Raw genomic sequence first — 20562 nt, 5'->3', positions numbered from 1 at the left:
GCCATCTAGTGGCGCAATTTGAATCTTTTACCCTATCGATACTTGGAATATTTCTAAAATGTGCATATTAAAACAAGTGAAGAATGATATTTAATTCATTGATAATTGTTTGTATATCTGGACGTTCCAACACATAAATATAAGCAAATTATATGGTATAAAATATGATTACGTTCCACATAATATTATCTACTTACATTGCATGGTAAATGTGAAAAGCGACAAAATTTCTTATATAAAAACATAATATAATATAGTTATGAGTTCTAAAAGCATTTAAAAATGTCTTATAAAGTAATTTGTTAAAGTAAATAAGTTTTGTGGTTAATCAGTACAAACAAATATATAATTCAGTGAACATAACATCCAAATTACTGGCTCCCATCTAAAAAAAAAATATCTATTTAATAGTAATCGTCCGGAACCTATATTTTATGATTTATATCATATTAAATATATACAAAATAAAGGTCGGGAAAGTCTTTTCCACGCCGGCTCTTATGTCCGTTTTGTGCTGCCACCTATAGTTCGTTCACGTTTCCTATGCTGATAGCTCCATTGTGCTCCAAGTTAATCCAGTAACTATCTCGATAGATGGAGTTGTAAATATTTTTTCCATAAGTTCAAAAAACAAACGAAATAAACGCAATTAAACGGTAATATATAATTTACTATAATATTATAAAAAACTAAGGGTTACTTATACCATTAACTGTTGTTTAAAATGACATTTAAAAAAAAGACGAAAAAACATTATGCCTTTATCCATCGATATACCTTTATTTATCTTTCTCTATATCTCCTGAATGTTTAAGATGTTTCATTTAAATTAAAACTCCTTAAATTTCTGTGCTCTAGGTTTAATTTTGGATGCCAATGAAACTATTGCTCTTTAAAACTGGTGCGAATAAATTTCTATACAATCTTATTGAAATAACGGCAACTCATAATAATCTTAAAGGTTTCTAAATTTGTTATCGTTTTTTGTACATTTTCATAGTAAATAAGTATTGAGGAATACAAAACGTAGCTTTTGAAAACAAGAACTACTCGGAGTATGACGAAAATCCTAAAACTTTACTTACAATTTTTTTTTTGTGTTTATTTTTATTAACGTAGTATAAACGTGTTCCTAAAAGATTTTTAAAATTATGAAGTTTAGATGATGACGTATATTTTTTCATTTTGTAAGAATAATGTCGATGATTTTCGGGAATTCAAGGGGACGTGTCAAAAATAAAGAACGTATAAACAATAATATTTATTTACAGAATGTACATAACTATGAATATCTGTCATTTAAATTATACATTATAAAATTGAACTTAAAATATGTACACACACAGTACACACAGACACACTCAGACTGCTTTGATACCCGAAGGGGAAGGTAGATGCGCAACTAGTACACCCATTTTCCGGCGCTCGTTCTGTCCCATGACGTGATAATAGGCGAGTCTATCGCCACATCGCGCATAAATTCCACATTCCAGGCTGATACCAAGTAGAAAAATCCAATATTACTACGTCTGACACGGGAATCAAACGCGAGACCTTACCACTGCAGTCGTACCGTAATATCACTACGCCACCGAGCAGTTTGTATTATTAATAAATCATAATTATCATTTTCTTACATTAAACACGTATTGTTATTATGGTTACACCTGTAGACTAGAATTGGTAAAGGTAACTTCACAATATATCCACACCATATTGACAATACATTGACAAATGAACACTTTTGGTATCTCCCATTTAATGTACAAAATTATGAATCTACTAAAATTTTAACTATCAACTTCCCTTACTACATAATCTAGTTTTATTACTTTCGACTCCTATTTGTTGTAATCTTGAGCAATTCGAGTTCCTTCGTCTTCTTTTCTTCCCGGGCTTTGAAAGCCAGTACTCCTTGATAAGGTCTGCACCCTTCTCCCCTATCATTATTACAGGAGCATTTATGTTTCCATTTGTAATCGTGGGCATAATGCTCGCGTCAATCACTCGAAGACCTTCAACACCATATACCCTTAATTTTGGATCTACAACAGCCATGGGGTCGCTAACTGGTCCCATTTTCGCTGTACACGAAAGATGGTAAATGGTCATTGTGTATTGACGGATGTAACAATCCCAGTATTCGTCTGTGTAGAGAGGTAAGTGTTTGCAGTTCGGCACAGGCTTACTGTGGAACCGCGCCCCGAATCTTTTCATGGCTGTCGTTTCTCCCACAGCTATAGCGGCTTTGACACCTTCTCTAAGAACCCCTACATCATCAGGATGTGTTAAATAATTGTGAATCATAATAGGGTAGTCTAGAGGATTCTTCGTTCGCAACTTTATAAAACCTCTGCTCTTAGGTCGTAACATCATAGGGAATATACCAAACACATCCTTGTTGTTTACCTCTCCAAACACTTCGTCATAAAATTCGTCAGTGAGACTGTGCGCCTTCTTTACTTGAGTACCGCCGTCTGAAGGTGTTGAGGCTGACGTCATCATGAATTCCATGTCGGGCCAATCATCAGATGCGTTTGCGTATTTTGTGTTAATAAAAGCAACCACTTCAAGGCCAATGCTTGAAGTTAACGGCCCGTCTTCGGTGATGGCGTAACGTAAAGCCGAATTGATATTCACCAAACGGTTCATTACCAAACTGACTGGATAATCGATTTGGAATATAATGCCTCCCACGGCAATGTGATCTTGTAGGTTTCTCCCAACGCCCGGAGAATCATGGATCACATCGATTTCCACTTCCTTCAGATGTTCCGCCGGCCCGACCCCAGACAGTAACAACAGTTGCGGAGAAGCAATAGCCCCAGCCGCTAGGATAACTTCTCGTTTCGCATAAACAACTTGCTTTTCACCGTCTCTGAGAAATTCTACTCCGTAAGCTCTCTTCGCGTCTTTATCTATTAAAACTTTAGTGACGTGCGAAAAGAGGGCGACGTGTAAATTTTGACGTAATCTGACAGGTCTCAAGAAGGCTTTTGCTGTGGAGCATCTAGTTCCTCTTCTGATGGTGAACTGGTACCACGCATAGCCGGTTTGCTGCGCCCCGTTGACGTCGATGATGTCGTATCCCATTTCTTCACCCGCTTGAAGAAACGCAGCTCCGATTGGCGTGTTGTATGGAGAGTCTTGTACCGTCAGGTATCCGCCTGAAATGTAAAAGTAAACGACAGTTATTATAAGTTTTACCTATTATTAGAATGTTTAATGGAATACAATATTTATCACCGTTAAAGGTATGATTTGTTTCTTGATTTAATAACGATACACGTAATGGGAAAGTCTGAGAGTGACAGGTCACGTCATGTATGTTGCAAAATGGAGTACGAAAACCAGTTACCTTGCTTAATCATCGTAGCGAGTTAGAGCTTATTAGTCATAAGGTGACGTCATTTATGTCGCTGTGCCCGAAGGGCTAGGCTAGTGCACTCACAAAATTCCGTTTTGTGGTGTGATACGGAGAGAGTTTATATATCACAAACTAATTCCAATCCCAGGCAAGTGGATTATTATATTTTTCTAATCGAAAACTTCAAACACGCACATCACGCAAAGTTACAAATTTCTGGTTCATACTGTAAAGAAAAACCCAATATCATACTGCCTAACCCGGTATTTGAACTCACGACCTCAGAACGGTGTCGTACCGTATATACAATACAACTATGCCACCGAGATGGTCTTCGAAAAATAATATTATTTTTTTATAGCCGGGACAAACAAAATCGGTTCAAAGACCAAGAACGATGTCGCATTACAGAGTATCTCGTATATGTAGTACACACCTGTACTATGATGTCTTTTATCTCTGGCTAAGTACGGGTTCCGTTGGTCTTCGGACTTTTTGAAGTATGGGAGAACGTCCTCGTAACCCCACCCAGGGTTCCCCAGAGACTCCCAGTGATCGAAATCGCGTTTGTTCCCTCTAATGTACAACATGGTGTTGAGGACTGAGGACCCGCCCAGGACTTTGCCCTTAGTCCAGCTGCATCGCTTGTCTATCATGGCCTGGCAAGCGGTGTCTTGAGGTTCCGTTCTGGAACATGTAGAAATATGCATTAAATTATGAATAATTGTCTTAAAAGTAAATCAATGATATATTAATACGTAAAAGGAAAACGTTGTACCACATTTAAAGTACATTGTGCGCATAGAGGAGCGTGAGGTTCGACACAATTAAAGTTCATTTAGAGAAGGATTCAGATATTTTTTTTGTATACCTTTTATTATTGTGTTAAGAAGACGAGATTTATGATTAAAATATCTGCTGTGTTTATTATTCCAGAATTTATTGTGACTTGTTCAGTCGAAATACAAATTTGTAGGAGATAATGAAACATCTAAAGAATTTTTACATTAATTACATAATTTGCTTTGACATCAACGTACTCGTAATATGTGTCGTAAAGTCGCTCGGCGCTCATTGCCAATTATTTTAGTAAAAGTAGAGCAATACATATACACTTACCGATACTTCCAGTCGAGTTTGCTCTTATGTAAGTACAAGGAGAGCAGCGGAACATCGCTTATGTCGGTCTCGTGACCGCCTGCTTCCAACAGCAACACATTCCAGCCCTCGATTTCGGAAAGCCGATTAGCAAGCACTGATCCCGCGGATCCACCTCCAACTATGATAAAATCGTATGTGTCCCTAAGGTATTTCTGGTTGAACGGCCTCTGTTCAGGGTCTAGGAGCTCGTAGTTGAAGTACGCCATGGTAGCAAGCATGATGGGGATGAAGGTGAGTTTGCTGAGGCCGCCGATGGTCAGCGCTGCCTTGGCGGCTGTTGCGGCGACGGTGAATATCCCCATGTTTAGTGTTTCATCATCAGGGTCTGGAAATAATGAAATATAAATTACAAATGACGCAGTAGCAAGATGTTGAATATCGCTATTTTTATAAAATAATTGTGTGTTAAGAAGAAAAATGGCTGGCATTATCGGTCAGCAATTTAATATCCAGATTCAACTAATCATCTCTCTAAACTTATCTGTAATTTTATTTTATAATGATTTCTTATGTGTGACGCGTGTGTTAGATATTTAAATTAAACTATTTTACGGATTTTATCGCGGTTTTAATATTTTACTTTTCTCCCGACGTGACGCGACGTTTCGAAGACTTTGCAGCCTTCATGGTCACGGAGGGAATGTCGAGAAAAAATTAAAATATTAAAGCCGCGATAAAATCCGTAAAATAGTTTAATTTTATTTTATTTTTATATAGAAGAGGGGAATGACTAAGTACGCCACTTGATAGTAAGTGATCATCGCCTCTCATGAACATCCACAATGGCATTGAACCCAATTCAATTAGTATCAACTAATTCCTCAAGTGTCTTGAAATATTTTAAGGACTTCTAGTCTACAACAGGTGATGCCTTCCATTCCTATAGAGAATTTCTCGGGTACGCAGGTTTCCTCACGATGTTTTCCTTCACCGTTAAACCAAGCGATAATTCACAAAGAATACACACATAACTTTTACAAAATTTAGAGGTGTGTGCCCTGGGGATTTGAACCTGCGGACAATCGTCTCGACAGACCGTTCCATACCCAACTAGGCTATCGCCGATAACCATTGAGTTTACGGACGTGAAATTAAATGAAATAATTTATTTGAACTTGTAAATTGTAAAAATATTTTAGACTAGCTTCCGCTCGCAGCTTCGCCCGCGTGGATTTCGGACTTCAAAAATGGAGGAGGTGCTCAATTTGTCGGGATGTTTTTTTAATGTATGGTGGTATGCAGGTGGTCCGATTGTCCGGTCAGGGTCTGATGATGGGATCCTGGTGAAATCGAAGGAAGCTTATAGCATGATTCAGTATTCACGCGTGATGGCTTATTATTAGCGTATTTCATGTATAACTTTGGTGTTTGTATACCGATTTCTATGATTCTTTTTTATGGAATATTTAATTATGTTAACTTTTTTAATTAGGGATGACTGAGAGTGTTATAAACGTAAGAGTAGACAAATATAATGAGAAAGCTTCGAACTGCTAAGCTATCGGGAGTTACACGTGTTATTGTGAGTCAACCATAAAAGATAGACATATGCTGTCGTGGGATATTTTTACATAATTTTAAGGAGAACATTTCCGTCATACATGATTTCTGTGTAGCTTTAACCATTAAGGTTGCACACGCGACGGAAGCTTAAAAATGGAGTAACTTCTCCCGTTTTCCCAACATTTCCCTTCACTGCTCTGCTCCTATTAATTGTAGCGTGATGAAAAGTATACTATAACCAGCACAGGAGTATGAAAAATAATTGTACCAAGTTTCGTTAAAATCCGTCGAGTAGTTTTTGTTTCTATAACGGTTATACAGACAGACAGACAGACAGACAGACAAAAATTTTACTAATTGCATTTTTGGCATCAGTATCGATCCCTAATCACCCCCTGATAGTTATTTTGGAAATATATTTCATGTACAGAATTGACCTCTCTACAGATTTATTATAAGTATAGATTATTTAGATTCAGTTAATATCAATATCTTACCAGACAGGGAAAGGCAAGAAACTGGGGTAGCTCTTTTCAAAAGTGATACAAACATAGATGAAATATATTTAAGTATGAATTTAATAATAAGTTAATTACATAAGTAGTATTAACGATATTTGATAATATTTTAAAATGGAAATAAATTGACTAAACGAGCATTGCGTAAGTGGAGAATACTAACTCGGTAGTTATAGGAATGGTATTTGATTTTTGCATGTCGCCTTGTATAAAAAAGTTTCTAGTTTTTAGTATAAAAATAATAGTACCAGCTCTGTATTATATACTGTGGGCAGGGGACTTCTCCACTTCTGAAAGGGATTAGGCCTTTGACCATCACAGATAATAAGATTTTATAATAAAATATAGTGATATTTACTACTCCAATATGTGAAGTTCCAAATTAATAACTAAACTAAATCTTAAATACTAACTGTTCGGCACTGTAGGTCTATTATATTAAAATTTTAATTTTTATGTAACATATTTCGTAGGATCATTACTGTTTGAAGTCAAAATAATAAAAAACAAAATGATCACTTCGGTGTAGTGCGGGTTTGCCGGCATCACAGATCTTCGATATTTTACTGTAGAATTATTTCTTAATTCATTACATAAAGCGATAAAGTGAACTTTAATTGATAAATAATACACATACAATTTGGAAAAGTCAGAGTTGTGTGCCTTGGCTTTTAAACCTACGGACCTTCGTCTCGACAGTCCGTTCTATTCTCAAATTGGCTTTATTTTATAAAATAAATGTAAAAATTCCAAATATTAAATTAAATATAAAATGAGATAGGTTATTTGAAATTGTTAAATTTTATACATTATTTAGATTTCGTCAATATTAACTCTACCACCAGTTCTCACCAGAGATGAACGGGCAAGAAACTCTAGTGTTACTCTTTCCAAAATCGGTTCAAGGTATAAAGTACAGGGTATGATAAAGATGATTTTTTTTTATTGCTAGAGCAGTTCATTCATATACTAGCAACACTATACAATGATTTTAGCTCCTAAAAGTGTTGGTGTTTCATGTTAGCAACATCACGTAAATTCGGCGGTTCTCATGTAAAACTTATCAGAAACTTGATGGATTTCGGGATTCGATAACCCGATGGTGCAATATTAATTGGGTGTTTCGGTGCAGAATGGCTGAGTTGCTCGGGATTGGAATTTGTGTCAAATTCATTTATTTTTTTATGGGGATATATGGTGTGTTAGGATAATACCGGATTACGAAGTATTGCTGCTATTTCAAGATTACTGCGAAAATTTAACTAAAATTAACACAGTAGCAAACAAATGTGGTACAATAAAATATCGTATATCCGGCTGTCTTGTCGGTATTAGGAAATATTGTTGAGTTTAGCAGTAATATTGAAGTTAGGAGAATACCCCGTGACCCGGTGTTACCCCAACGCATCCTGTTCCTCGTCTATCCGGAAATGATGTCTTCCTAGCCGTTTTCGGCCACGGCGACTGTAGAAACTGGACAGTAGATATTTAACTTGAGCTAAGACTGGACATCTTCTAGTCGCGCTTCAGCCCTTCGATGTGCTCATCCGGAAATATCCAACTATGAACATTTTATAAATTCATCAAAGTATACATTACTGCACAGTTTAACTTTTACGAGACTAACCGTATAAGGGGTTATAACGTAACGATTACGCAACGCAAACCGCCACGCAACGTGTTGCGTTGCAGCCTGCATTCTCATGGTGTCTTCTTTGACCGTGCTCTCTCTCGAGGTTGTGACTTGAACATAAATCGTTAAGGTTTCTTGAGAACTGTGTCAACGTTTACGTTATTGGAGTGTTATTTGATTTTTTTTTTTGTTGGTTTTTGTTTTAAATTATTTATTGTATAAGCTGTCTTATTTTAGAGAAGATACGAAGAGATTGTTCATTTTATGAAATGCGCCATAAACAATAAAATCGTGAATTTTAAATCATGAACAATTATTAATAATAGTAGATATTATGTAGATAAATTATGTATCTGTCTTCCTCTATTGGAATCTGTGTCCAATAATGCCATTACGGTGGTCCCATATTACAACACTGTATGTTATATTTGATGTGCAAATTAAATTATATATAACATCATTCTAAGTTTTTGTCAGTGAATATTTCCAATTATTTCGTCAGATAAATAAAGGAGGAACCATAAATTATTGTCGATTTTAATTTTTACCGACATGAATTTTTTTAATCTAATTTTAGCAACAAATATTCACTTTAATATATGACCTTGTAAAAGTAGGCCAGTGCAGCGATTTGAAACTTCCGTTTATCAACTGTTAGTTTGGTTATATCTGCATTACGGTTGTTATATAACACATTACTCGTAATTAAAAATAAATTTCGATGTAGAATTTTATGTAATAATTGTTATTATGTGATTTAATTTCGCTGTCTGATTCGAATTGTTGATATACTACCTGCTCGTTTTTGGTTGTGAATTGATATTTTTTATGTTCTTATTACATTGTAAAGATATATCATCATTATCATCATCAGCCACAATGTTCACTGCTGAACATATATCTACATCAACCAAGCATCCATCCGACTTTTATAAAGTCATCCGTCCACCTTGTGCGTGGACGTCCTACGTTGTGCTTGCCAGTTCGTGGCCTTTCAGACCCTTCGTGCATCGGGAAAAATATTTATTTATTTAAAATTATTTATTTGAACTACATTTATATACCTGAAAGAAAAATTTTAGGCATAGGTACTAGTCAATTAACTCGTCCTATAAATAAGGGTCTGTTTCAGGACTTCCTGAGTTAATGCTTCTCGTCACATATATAAGCCGACCAAAATATAAAGTCATACTAATTTACACTCCCAAATAAATGGCAATAAAATTAGTACTATCTACATTAGCTGTTTAATACGTTTACTGTTATATATTTTTTTTATTGTTTTGAATAACGAGACGAGCTTGCCGTTCACCTGATGGTAAGCGATACGACCGCCCATAAACTGTAGTAACTCCATCCAACACCTTGAATTACAAAGTATTGTTAATATTCCACTGGGCTCACCATCCTGAGACGTGAGATGTTACGTCTCAATATGTCCAGTAGTTATACTGGCTACAATGTTCTTCAAACCGGAACACAACCGTGACTACACACTACTACTTGGCGGCAGGAATCGACATGAATACAACCTTAATATGGCTTGAAACTTGTGAAACAAGGCCTGAAGATACTGACGTATAAACATTCACCACGCGGCAGTGTGCTCAATTTATTTACCGGGTATTTTACGTATAGGCACGGTAATTAACTTTAATTCTATTAATCATACATTAGGAGAACTAAACACCAAGATCAATATTGTTCACCTCGTTGTATGCAGCGTTTTTATAATTTGTGAGAACGTGGCCGTTGTTAGAACTCTTTGTATGGTTGCCACATCGATAGTGTCGCAAACATGTATAGGCGCGTTACATAAATAAAATCAATGTGAAAAATCATTTTGATCGTTGGGAAATAGCTGTTTAGGTGTTGGGAACTTTTGAGCGTGTTTACTGTGAGCGATGTAAAATGCATTTGTATTGTGCTGAAATCCTATTATAGTTTTACTGGTGGTAGGTTTCTCATATGTGAGAGTCCGCTTGGATAGGTACCACCGCAATGTCTTTTTCTGCTGCCAACCAGCAGTGTGTAGTGACTGTTGTGTTCCAGTTTGAAGGACATTGTAGCCAGTGTAACTACTGGACATAATGTGACAACATCTCATATCTCAGGATGGCGAGCGCACTGGAATACCAAACAATACTTTGTAATTCACGGTGTTGGATGGTGTTTTTACTGTTTATGGGCGGCCGTATCGCTTACCATCAGGCGAACGGTAAGCTCGTCTCGTCATTCAAAGCAATAAAAAAACGTTGTAATATTATAATATGAGTCATTTGCTTATTGACCTGTTCTACTTTTAAAACAGGAAAGCTAATGGGATGTTTGAGTTTAAGTTTCCATTACATTATTTAGTTACTTAATTTTAAATATTATTTCAATGATGAAAATGTCGAGAATTGTTTGAAAGTAAATAATCTCTGCGCTGCGCATATATGCGCTGGCCCTAAGCCTTCTATCCTAGAAAAGGCGTTTAAGGCGCGGAAAACTCCAAGCAAAATATAGTATTATGAAGTCTGTACCTGCTTGGAGGCATACGATATTCACTTGGTTATACACGCCACGATTACTCAAAAACTCGTTATTACATTTACAACACTTAAAAACCCCCAATAAATGTTACAATGCATACAATGTTTATGTACTTTCAAACAAAATTACAATGTTGAAAATACTGTACAGTTCGCTGGCGTTCATTAGATCAAATGTTAAAGTTCGAGTTATGAATGGTAATTTACTAATTTACAATTGAGGCCGCGACTGGAAGTATGGCGTAACCATCATTTTATTTAATAATATAAATAATTTATAAAAGACAGATGCACACTTTTGGGTTAGCAAGTAAGTATACACAAAATGACTTTTGTAATATCATGTATTTAGTGGCACACTATGCTGGTCGACCTCCTCGGTAGAGTAGTTGTAATTCCACACGTTACGAGTATGATTACTGCGCTGAGGTCTTGGGTTCGAATCCCGGGTCGGGCCAAAATAATTGTGACGGATTTTCCATCTTAAAAAAATCATTACTCAGTCGCAGCTCGGAGTCAGGAAGTTGGCGATGTAATACTCATGTGCCCCGGAGACCACGTAAAGCCGTTGGTCCTGCGCCTGATCTCTCTCCAGTCGTGTCGGATTGCCGTCACACCGAACTATGAGAGTGAAGGAGCAGAGAGTGCACCTGTGTATTGTATACACACTTATGCACTATAATATTTCCTGCGTACCTGCGCCAATCTCAACAGAGATCGGCCGCCGTGGCCGAATTTTCGTCTATGAGGATTCAATCTACATTAAGTAGCCACTTCTCCTCCTAATAATAAAAAAATTGCGTGCAAAAAAGAACCCAGAAGTAACGTTTTTTTTACCGCTGTACAAAAATTATATAATATGAAACCGACTTGAAACAGATCATACTGTACCTACTTATGCCATTTATGTTTTCGTTGACCAATACGCACCAAACTTTGGAATGGCGGATGTGACGGCGACAGGATGGCGAGTATTCAAGTCGGTCACCTTATGTAAACTACCATTGTGTCTACATTTATACAGGGACATAAACCACATACTCGTCTTTGACTCTGCTAACATTGTGCCAAAAATCATCCGTGAATAACAAATATTTAGCGGCGTAAAGGTTGACGCCACTGTAAGGGAACAGATAGTTGGTGCGGTGTATGCATCGATTGTACCGCCACAGATAAATCACATTTAAAATTTTCAGATTTCTTAACTATTCTCTTATTTAGTGCAAATATGGCATTTGAGTATTTTGGAGTGAATGGGTGACGATGCCGCTACGTCGAATTCTCTTAAAATAGTTGTAGTGGCATTAGAGCGTGTAAAATTATACTTACTTTTTTTTGTTGGAAATAACCTTTTTTGTTTTACATCTACAGTTTAAGTTATTTATTGTAAAGTGCTATTTTCCAGAAAATACGTATGTAGCAAGTGGTTTCATTTAGCATGTCAGTTACCCTGTATATAGACAAATGTGACAATAAACTTGTTTCTACAAGCATTGTTTCCACTAAAATGTTGCGTGTTTCCTTTCTATTGCATATGTTTGAAACTGACGCCCTCTTGCGACATCCAAGTCCCACCTTCGTCACCTATGTATTTTAAAACGGTGCAAGTATGCCAACCTCGGTGGCTTAAGTGTACTATCTTCCCAAGCTCTCGGGTTAGAATTCCGGGTAGGGCACAAGGATATTGGGTTTTTCTACTCGGTATCAGCCCGAAGTCAGGTATTTCAGCCCGATATGGCGATAGGGTGGAAAACACACTATGCAAAGAAAGTGAATTAGTTGCGGCCCTGCTCATTTCTTCGGAGATAAAACGCATAATGTGTGTGTGTGCGTGCGTGCGTGCATGCATGCGTGTGTGAAAGTGCGCGTGTGTGTGAGTAATGTATCATGCGATAGAGTAGTAATCTAAATGAAAAGTAATTAAAACATGCTAGCGTTAAAGCTTTTCAGAATACTTACCTATCATATCAAATGCCCGTACGATAGGTGATACTTTTGTAACCTTACTGTCGTCTTGATGATGAAACAGTTAGCTCACTTTAGATACTTAATCGTTTCAGCCATAAATTTATTAAGGGAAGACCTTCATTATACTAAAAATATATGCTGACCTAAAATTAAAGTTCATTGTCCTTTCCCTCTTTCTGCTATATGCAGCTGTTATGCATTTATAATTGCATATTTTAAGAATGTAATATACGGAATAGGTTACTACGGATTACACACTTCCGTTGGTACATAATAGAGTTCAAAATGATTTATTACAGTGTAAAGCTTAAGGTGTAAAGTTAAGAAGACGTGTGCAACCGGTTCAGTTGTTGTTCTTTCCTTTACGTGTGATGCGGCACGTAGTCTTGTACTTTCGTATGATATAACATTTGATCTAGAATATATCATGTCTTATTGCACCTGATGGTAAGTGGAGTGGGGTCCAATAGAACATAAATTGACAAGAGATGATTACCCTCGGCAGTCGACACAATTATGCCGGCCTGTTGGAACTGGCTATACACAGGCTGATATCGGCACGCGACACATTTACGTGGTCCACTATGGCGTGTTTTATCACCTTGTGTACAGTGATCGATATCCGAGCGGATATAAAATATAGCGTACCAGCAAAATACTACGTTCATTATTATGAGCTTGCTGAATGTGTTTTGCATTATATTAGTGCATATACAACAGGAATTACGATTGATATACGCCTGATTAACGGCTGATTCGAGGCGGGCTATATGAAATTACACACCTACATGGGCATGCATACAGATTAATGGATTGCAAATCACGTGGAATTTTTTCGCAACACGGTTTATGCTGTAGAAAAACAATAAAACAAATAAGTTGATTTATGGTTTCTATTGTGGATACCTTTAAATCATATTTTTTTTTCTATTCAGTTTTTATGTAGCATACTCGTAAGTTGTAAATCAGCTCGTGGGACCCACAATAATATTTTTTTTTCAACGCCTATAAACATTTGAATAGACAAACAATCGTGTAAATTAAGAAATGGCGGGTTTTATTTGGATCATACTCATCATAGTAAATGCAACATCAGCCGGTCCACTCATCCTGTTACGTCATCATTGTTTTATCCCCAAGCAGCATGTCTGTATTGACTCTACCACTCTAAAATTCGTATAACATAAAATATATTTTTTTGGCTACGCATAATATTACGCATAACTATTGCAATATTAGAGAGATATTGGTTTATTCGTTCGAAATAGTATTGACCAAGAAGTTATGGGGGAATGGTGATCATTAGCTCAATTTTGATTACGATCCATGACATTGCTTCATCAATTTGGTTGGTAACAGTTTTATAAAATAAAACATAATATGACGCTTATATCTTATCAATATAGGCAGAGACTATAGATGCCACTCCTCACATAATTTTCATTCAGCAGCTCAGCATAGTCAAATCCTAACGACGTATCATTTTTTATAAAAATAATTTCAATGATTATTATGAAGCACTACTCATCTTGATTTTATGATCTATATGACAAATAAGTCATCAGTTAAGTGAAAAATACAATAAAGAGAGAAAGTTATAATTATGACTAATATTAATTGCAGTATATTACTTAACTTATTTCATATACGGTGATTCATGTCACCATTAAAAAAACTACTCACTATTCTTGTAGTAATTAGATGTTAAGTCACTAATCATAGGAAACAGCCATGGTTATTTCCTAACGACCTAATGCTCTACATTTTTAAGAATTAATATACTATTAATGAAGTAAAAGAATGACGTAACTAGGAAATAGAAGAGGAAGTTATTTAATAAATGTGAATGAAAATAATTGCATATGCTTTATAAAATTTTTATAACTCAACACATATAAATATTTATAAGCTATAATAATTCGACGCAAGTTATGAAATCGTGCAAAAATATTGAAATGTAAATCGAATGCGCTAGTTACGTGTATTATTCTGGTAGGTCTCTTACATGTGAGAGTCCGCCTGGGTAGGTACTGCCACAATGTCTATTTCGGCCGCCAAGCAGCAGTGTGTAGTCACTGTTGTGTTCCAGTTTGAAGGACATTGTAGCCAGTGTAACTACTGGACATAATGAGACTTAACATCTCATGTCACAGCATGGCGAGCGCAGTGGAATACCAAACAATACTTTGTAATTCGAGGTGTTCGATGGTATTTCTACTGTTTATGGGCGGTCGTATCGTTTACCATCAGGCGAACGGCAAGCTCGTTTTGTCATTCGGATTCGGATTATTTTTCGAATTTTATCGCAATTTGTTATAATATAATTTTAACCCAACGTTTCGAATACTTTGCAGGCTTTATGGTCATGGAGACTAGGGTGTTGTCCGCCCGAAAAATCACAGTTACAATTATATCTACCTACATTTTACAATTATATACGTAATTATAATATAAAAAAAACCGCGTCAAAATCCGAAAAATAATATTATTTATATTCTAACATTCGTGTAAACATGAGAAATCAAAATCTTAGCGCGCTTTAGCTTTTGCACAATAATGGCTTTGTAAATGTAACGTTGTAATGCTTTAACGATATGTTAAAGTTGGTTACGCTAATATTCGGGGTTATGACCTATCAGTAAACTAGCAGTCATACACAGCATTAAGCTATTACGCCTACTTAAGCGTCGACGGATAGCCCCAAATACCCTGCCGTCCCTTCAGAAACATAGATTTCTTAAGACCACTTATAAATAATATAAACTTAATTATATTTAATATATTCCGTAGGTAAGGTATGCAACCATTCCAGGTCAAGGTCTTCGATATTAAGCAAAGCGCCGACGTTAATCCACTTCATCTTACTTGCGCCGTTGAGATGATACGTAAGGTTTGACCACCGCTAGGTCTATTGCAGAAATCGTAATTACAGTGTTCATTCTATGAAACATTATATAACAGCACTTATTCGGGTTGGAATAATTGTTTTTTTACATCATTATTCAATTACCGTTAAAGTGATTTTAGTGTTGTAACGATTATTTGATTTTCCTGTGTGACATAAGCTCGCGCCTTGGTGCTTTTTGGAGTAGACAGGGGAAGTCATATGCAATTTTTAGAACTGTTTCAATTGGTAAAGCTTAATAATATTAAATATGGAATATGTTGTGTTTAAATTACTAATGATGAGATAAAAGGTTTCAAAGTCCTATAGGTGGCCGGAAACGCACTACGGCCTGACTTGCTACGGGCTAGGTGCGGAAAGAAGAGTGCCCAGGGGCGTGAGGGCTTCTTTTTTTCGCATTTAAAAAAAGAAAACAAAAAATTTTTTAAATTTTTTTTATTGCTTTGGATTGCGAAACAAGTTTGCCGTTCACCTGATGGTCAGCGATACGACCGCCAATAAACAGCAGAAACACTATCCAACACCTTGAATTACAAAGTATTGTTTGATATTTCAATGCGCTCGCCATCCTGAGACATGAGATGTTAAGTTTTATTATGTTCAGTAGATACACTGGATACAATGTTATTCAAACCGGAACACAATAGTGACTACATATTGCAGAAATAGACATTGCGGTGATATCTACCCAGACGGACTTTCACATATGAGAGACCTATCACCAGTAAAGAATCAAAGCCCAAATATTTCTGTAAAAGGTTTGAAAAGAGTCTTCCATCGACTGCACGTTGAAACAGAATGAACGCACTTTTTTAATTGACATAACTTCCTCTATTGCATTAAAACTCTACGATGAATAGATGACGAAGTAATTTATAAAGACTAACCCAAATGATGTTTTAATTAGTAACCATGGAGAAACAACGGACCATGCCATGTTGTAAAGTTCAGCTGCAATTTGTTTGTAATTGTTTGCATAGTGTTAATATGCTGTATTGTGTTTTGTTACATAATTATAGTGCGCAAGGAAGCGAGACAAACGAGACAGTGTTTGATAAAAAATAATATTTCTATGTTTGTTCTCTATGCGTTCCGAATCCATTGATCAGATTGTGATGAATCTTTAGTAGGATGCTTCAGGACGCCTGTGAGGGTTCCGGCTCGAAAAATCTAAATTTAAACTTAATTAAATTATTTAGACTGTGAATGATGCAATCTTCGAAACGACGCGACAAAATTGTAATATAAAAAGCCGCGATAAAATCCGGAAACATAGTTTTTTTTTCAGTGTCTTACATTCGCGTAAACATAACAGATCATTATACAACGTTTATAAGTAAGGGAGTATGACACAAATCAATAATAGACGCAAATCAATTTGAAGTGTGATATAAGCTAAGCCGCTGTTAAATTAAGACAGTGTATTTATAAACACTTATCAACACCATCACAAATGATATCTTAACTCTCAGAACATGACGGATTTCGACTGCTAAGTTTTGTTTACTAACAGCAGCAACTCGGCTTACTGGCGCTTCAATGACAGTGCAATCTTTGTTTATTTATCGCCATTTTCAATAAACGATCCCAATCGTATTTTCCGATCTATCTCAAAAATTGACAAATCAGAACAAAGCCTTTTATGTCAGTTAAATACTTTAAATATCTTAAAAGTCAGATTGGTTTATTTATATGGCATTTAATTTTTTTATAAATGGTTATAGTTCCGCCAGTCGAATTGGGTGTAACCTGTAATGGCTGTGTGTTAATATTGAAATTAATAAATATATATACAAAAAAAATGTCTAAGGGCGACAAGTTACTTTGTAGCTCTGTGTTGGTAATGTTGCTACTGTTTCAGGGTAATCGTGTAACTTACCATCAGACGAGCGGCTTGCTCGTCTCGTCATTGATTTGTTAAAAATCTTTAAAATATGACACTGACAAATGGCAAGTTTAATAAATTATTTAGTTAGTTTAACCGCAATTATTATAATTCTGAAGAAATTTTAGGCAATAAGAGTTGAAAATATAATAGACCCAACCACTTAGTTTCAAAATTTTGTGAATGTCACGCAATCGGCAATTTGTTTAAAATTACATGCATGCACGTTGTATGAATTTTTCGCATATAATTCACTTATCATAATTTTTTTGAATCCGTTTAGCATTTCACTGGCTCACTATTACCTGGTTATACTAGCTGTGCCCGCGTCTTCGCCCATGTGGAAATCAGTGTGTTACAAAGTAAATTCCAACCGACGAGATGTTTTTCAACCACAGGATCACTTCAATAGTAATCGTTATATTTCAGTCAATTTACATAAAATCTTAATGTAGAATTAAACTAAAGCTTCCTTAAGTAACCTTCCGTTAGTACAATTTCAAAAAATCTATTACATACAGACAGACAGCTTTTGGGGACTTTGTTTTATATGTATATATTTGATATGCAAATTTAATTATTAGTCTGTTCAGTGATTTTTCCAATAATCCCGAAAGATAAATAAACCTTGTAATAGTAACCCAGTGGTTTGTTTCGCCTAAACATTATTATTATTATATTATGCATATATAAAGATGTAAGGGTTGGTAGTAACTAGTAAGATATATTTTATATCCGCCCTAATACCGACCACCGTACACAATGTGTTAAAACCCGCCATAGTGGCCCACGTAAGTGTGTCGCGTTCCGGGATTAGCTTGTGTATATCCGGTGCTAATTCAATAATTGTGTCGACTATTGAGGGCTAATCATCTCTCGCCAGTCGACATTCTATTGGACCCACCTCCACTATAATCAGGTGCAGTTCGGTGTAATTTAGCTGTGCCAGCATAGTAAAAATTATTGAAGCTTTTGCCTTCGCTCATATCATTCTGTTGCCAGAACCAAAATAATAATGATATATGTTTTTATGTTTGGATTTTTTCTATTTGTCAGTTTGTCTTGTTGAACTGTTCCTAATAGATTTTTTATTGGTAGGAAGAAAATTTTACAAAGAATAATCTTGGCTACATTTGTTTCCTAAAATATAACATGTTTGTGTGGACTAGCACGCGAAACAAATAAATAAAACGTAGGCCTTGTAGGCTGTCTAACTTGTAACATTTTCAATGCGTTAAGATTGTCCTAGATATTGAGTACTTAAAAGCACTTGCACGTTAGCGAGCGAATTTATTTGCGATTTGGCCCTGAGTTTTCCTTATCGCCTCATAAGAAACGCCTGCGCAGTATTTAATCTGCATTTGGTGTAGTCTTGTATTCGAATAATAAAAAACTGAAGGGACATATTTTTTAAAATAATTGTGTTCTCTACGATTAGGACTCGTGCCTGATATGACGATAGGCTCATGACTTCATAGGACAGAGATAAGTACGTCGAATCAGATTGTTAGGAAAACTATCTGCAGCTCTTTGTAATATATGCCTTAGGGGGTATGCCATAAGATCATATTTATTACACAGTCTTTCTAAGTTAAGGAATAAATTAGGCCTCTATTCGTGTATATTATTTCTATAAGGGCCCTATTCCATCTATCGGGGCATATCCGTCTTTTAGGAATTACGGGCGTTCTAATCGAAGGACAGCTTTGATAGCCGTTTAGGTAAATAGGTTATTTTAGAACGCCCGTAATTGCCTCTATAGACGGATTTGCCTGTATAGACGGAATAGACTCTGACCTTACTTATTTTTATAAGTTTTGTATTGGGTACGATGATATTTTATTAGATAGCGACGAATGCTTAATTTTAAAAGCTAAATGTGTAATTATGTTAATTATCAGATATTGCAAGCGATCATTTAAGGTTTATAAAATAAAATTAGTTTATTTTATTCTCGTTCTGGCTTTGTTTCATACGAACGCGGTGACCGCATTATTTTGCCGGCGCGCAGCAGATGTGTGTCAGTCATGAGAGAAAGTATGAAAATAAGACCAGATGCAATAGATTAGCGAACTGTAGGTGTTTTTTGTGACGTAACTTTAGCCGGTAAACGTAGTAGAGTTGAAAATACGCGCCGAAATAGTTTTTTTTGTGTCATTGCATAAATAAATAAACAAATAACATTTCAAATATTCTATTGTCTTTAAGTATCGAGCGGAAATTTGGATAATGCTGGCATATTTTTTTAATTAATAATTTACAATGAAACTGACAGTATGAACGAATGAATGAAATGAATGGAATTGCTCTTACTGAGATGTGTTTGAAAATTTTAAAATTATTACTCTACTCCTTATATTAGGATACTGATGTTACTTTAGTTATTTTCAATGAAGATAATAATGTTTAGTTCATAAACTTAAGGGATACCTCAAGTAAATAAAAAATAAATTGAAAGGTACAAACTATTAAAAAAATTACTTTCAGCAAAATAACATTATTCAAATAAAAAATAAATAAAACGTACCTGAAAAAACAAACTAAAATAAACACAGTTATAAAACAAATCCACTGTTTCAAATCACTACACCATGGAGTTTTTTATTTTTTATTGCGATCACCTCAAGTCTATGGCTGTACCGTTGTGCGCCTGCGCACTCAGACGAGACCAAACTGATCGCTTGCAAGCCAGCTACACTAGCTTACACAACCTACTGGTTCGGGACGGTCAATGTTAATCGGCTAATATGGGCGATTTGGGGCCTAATCGGTGTTATATTAGTGGCAAAAAATATTTGAACTACAATAAAAATATATATATATATAAAGGACCGGTTTTATACTGTCCCTTTGCTGGGCACGGGCTTCCGGTACTACTGAGAGGAATTAGGCGGCCTTAGTCCACCACTCTGACCAAGTGTGAATTTTCAGACTTCACCTACCCTCAAATTCTTATAATAAATTTCTCCCGTATAAGGTTTCCTCGCGATTTTCTTTACCATCACCGCGTGTACATATGTATATATAATAAGGTTTCATGAGTAATAAACACTCAAGGAATGAGGATTTTTTATCTAGGGCGCCTACA

General features: G+C 35.8%; 2 protein-coding genes across 3 annotated transcripts in view; one reads left to right on the top strand and one right to left on the bottom strand.

Annotated features, from left to right (window-relative positions):
* LOC115453721 (flotillin-2) overlaps nt 1-20562 on the top strand; it is a 357821-nt gene that overhangs the window by 215716 nt on the left and 121543 nt on the right. The gene's annotated exons all lie outside the window — the stretch shown is intronic.
* Nucleotides 1249-20140, bottom strand: LOC115450810 (glucose dehydrogenase [FAD, quinone]). 2 transcript variants are annotated; one of them, XM_037436778.1, is made up of 4 exons: nt 20002-20140; nt 4487-4853; nt 3804-4054; nt 1249-3167 (listed from the first exon to the last, which is right to left on the bottom strand). In XM_037436778.1, exons 2-4 carry the CDS (start codon nt 4828-4830, stop codon nt 1798-1800), a joined length of 1965 nt encoding a protein of 654 aa, XP_037292675.1. In that variant the 5' UTR covers nt 4831-4853; nt 20002-20140; the 3' UTR covers nt 1249-1797. The 2 variants fall into 2 exon arrangements, with proteins under 2 accessions (XP_037292675.1, XP_037292676.1); XM_037436779.1 differs by lacking the exon at nt 20002-20140 and having other exon boundaries at nt 4487-4854.

Source organism: Manduca sexta, chromosome 9, assembly GCF_014839805.1.
Source record: "Manduca sexta isolate Smith_Timp_Sample1 chromosome 9, JHU_Msex_v1.0, whole genome shotgun sequence".
Classification (NCBI taxonomy): Eukaryota; Metazoa; Arthropoda; class Insecta; order Lepidoptera; family Sphingidae; genus Manduca; species Manduca sexta.
The sequence above is the reverse complement of the archived record's forward strand: the minus strand, read 5'-3'. Positions and strand labels throughout refer to the sequence as shown.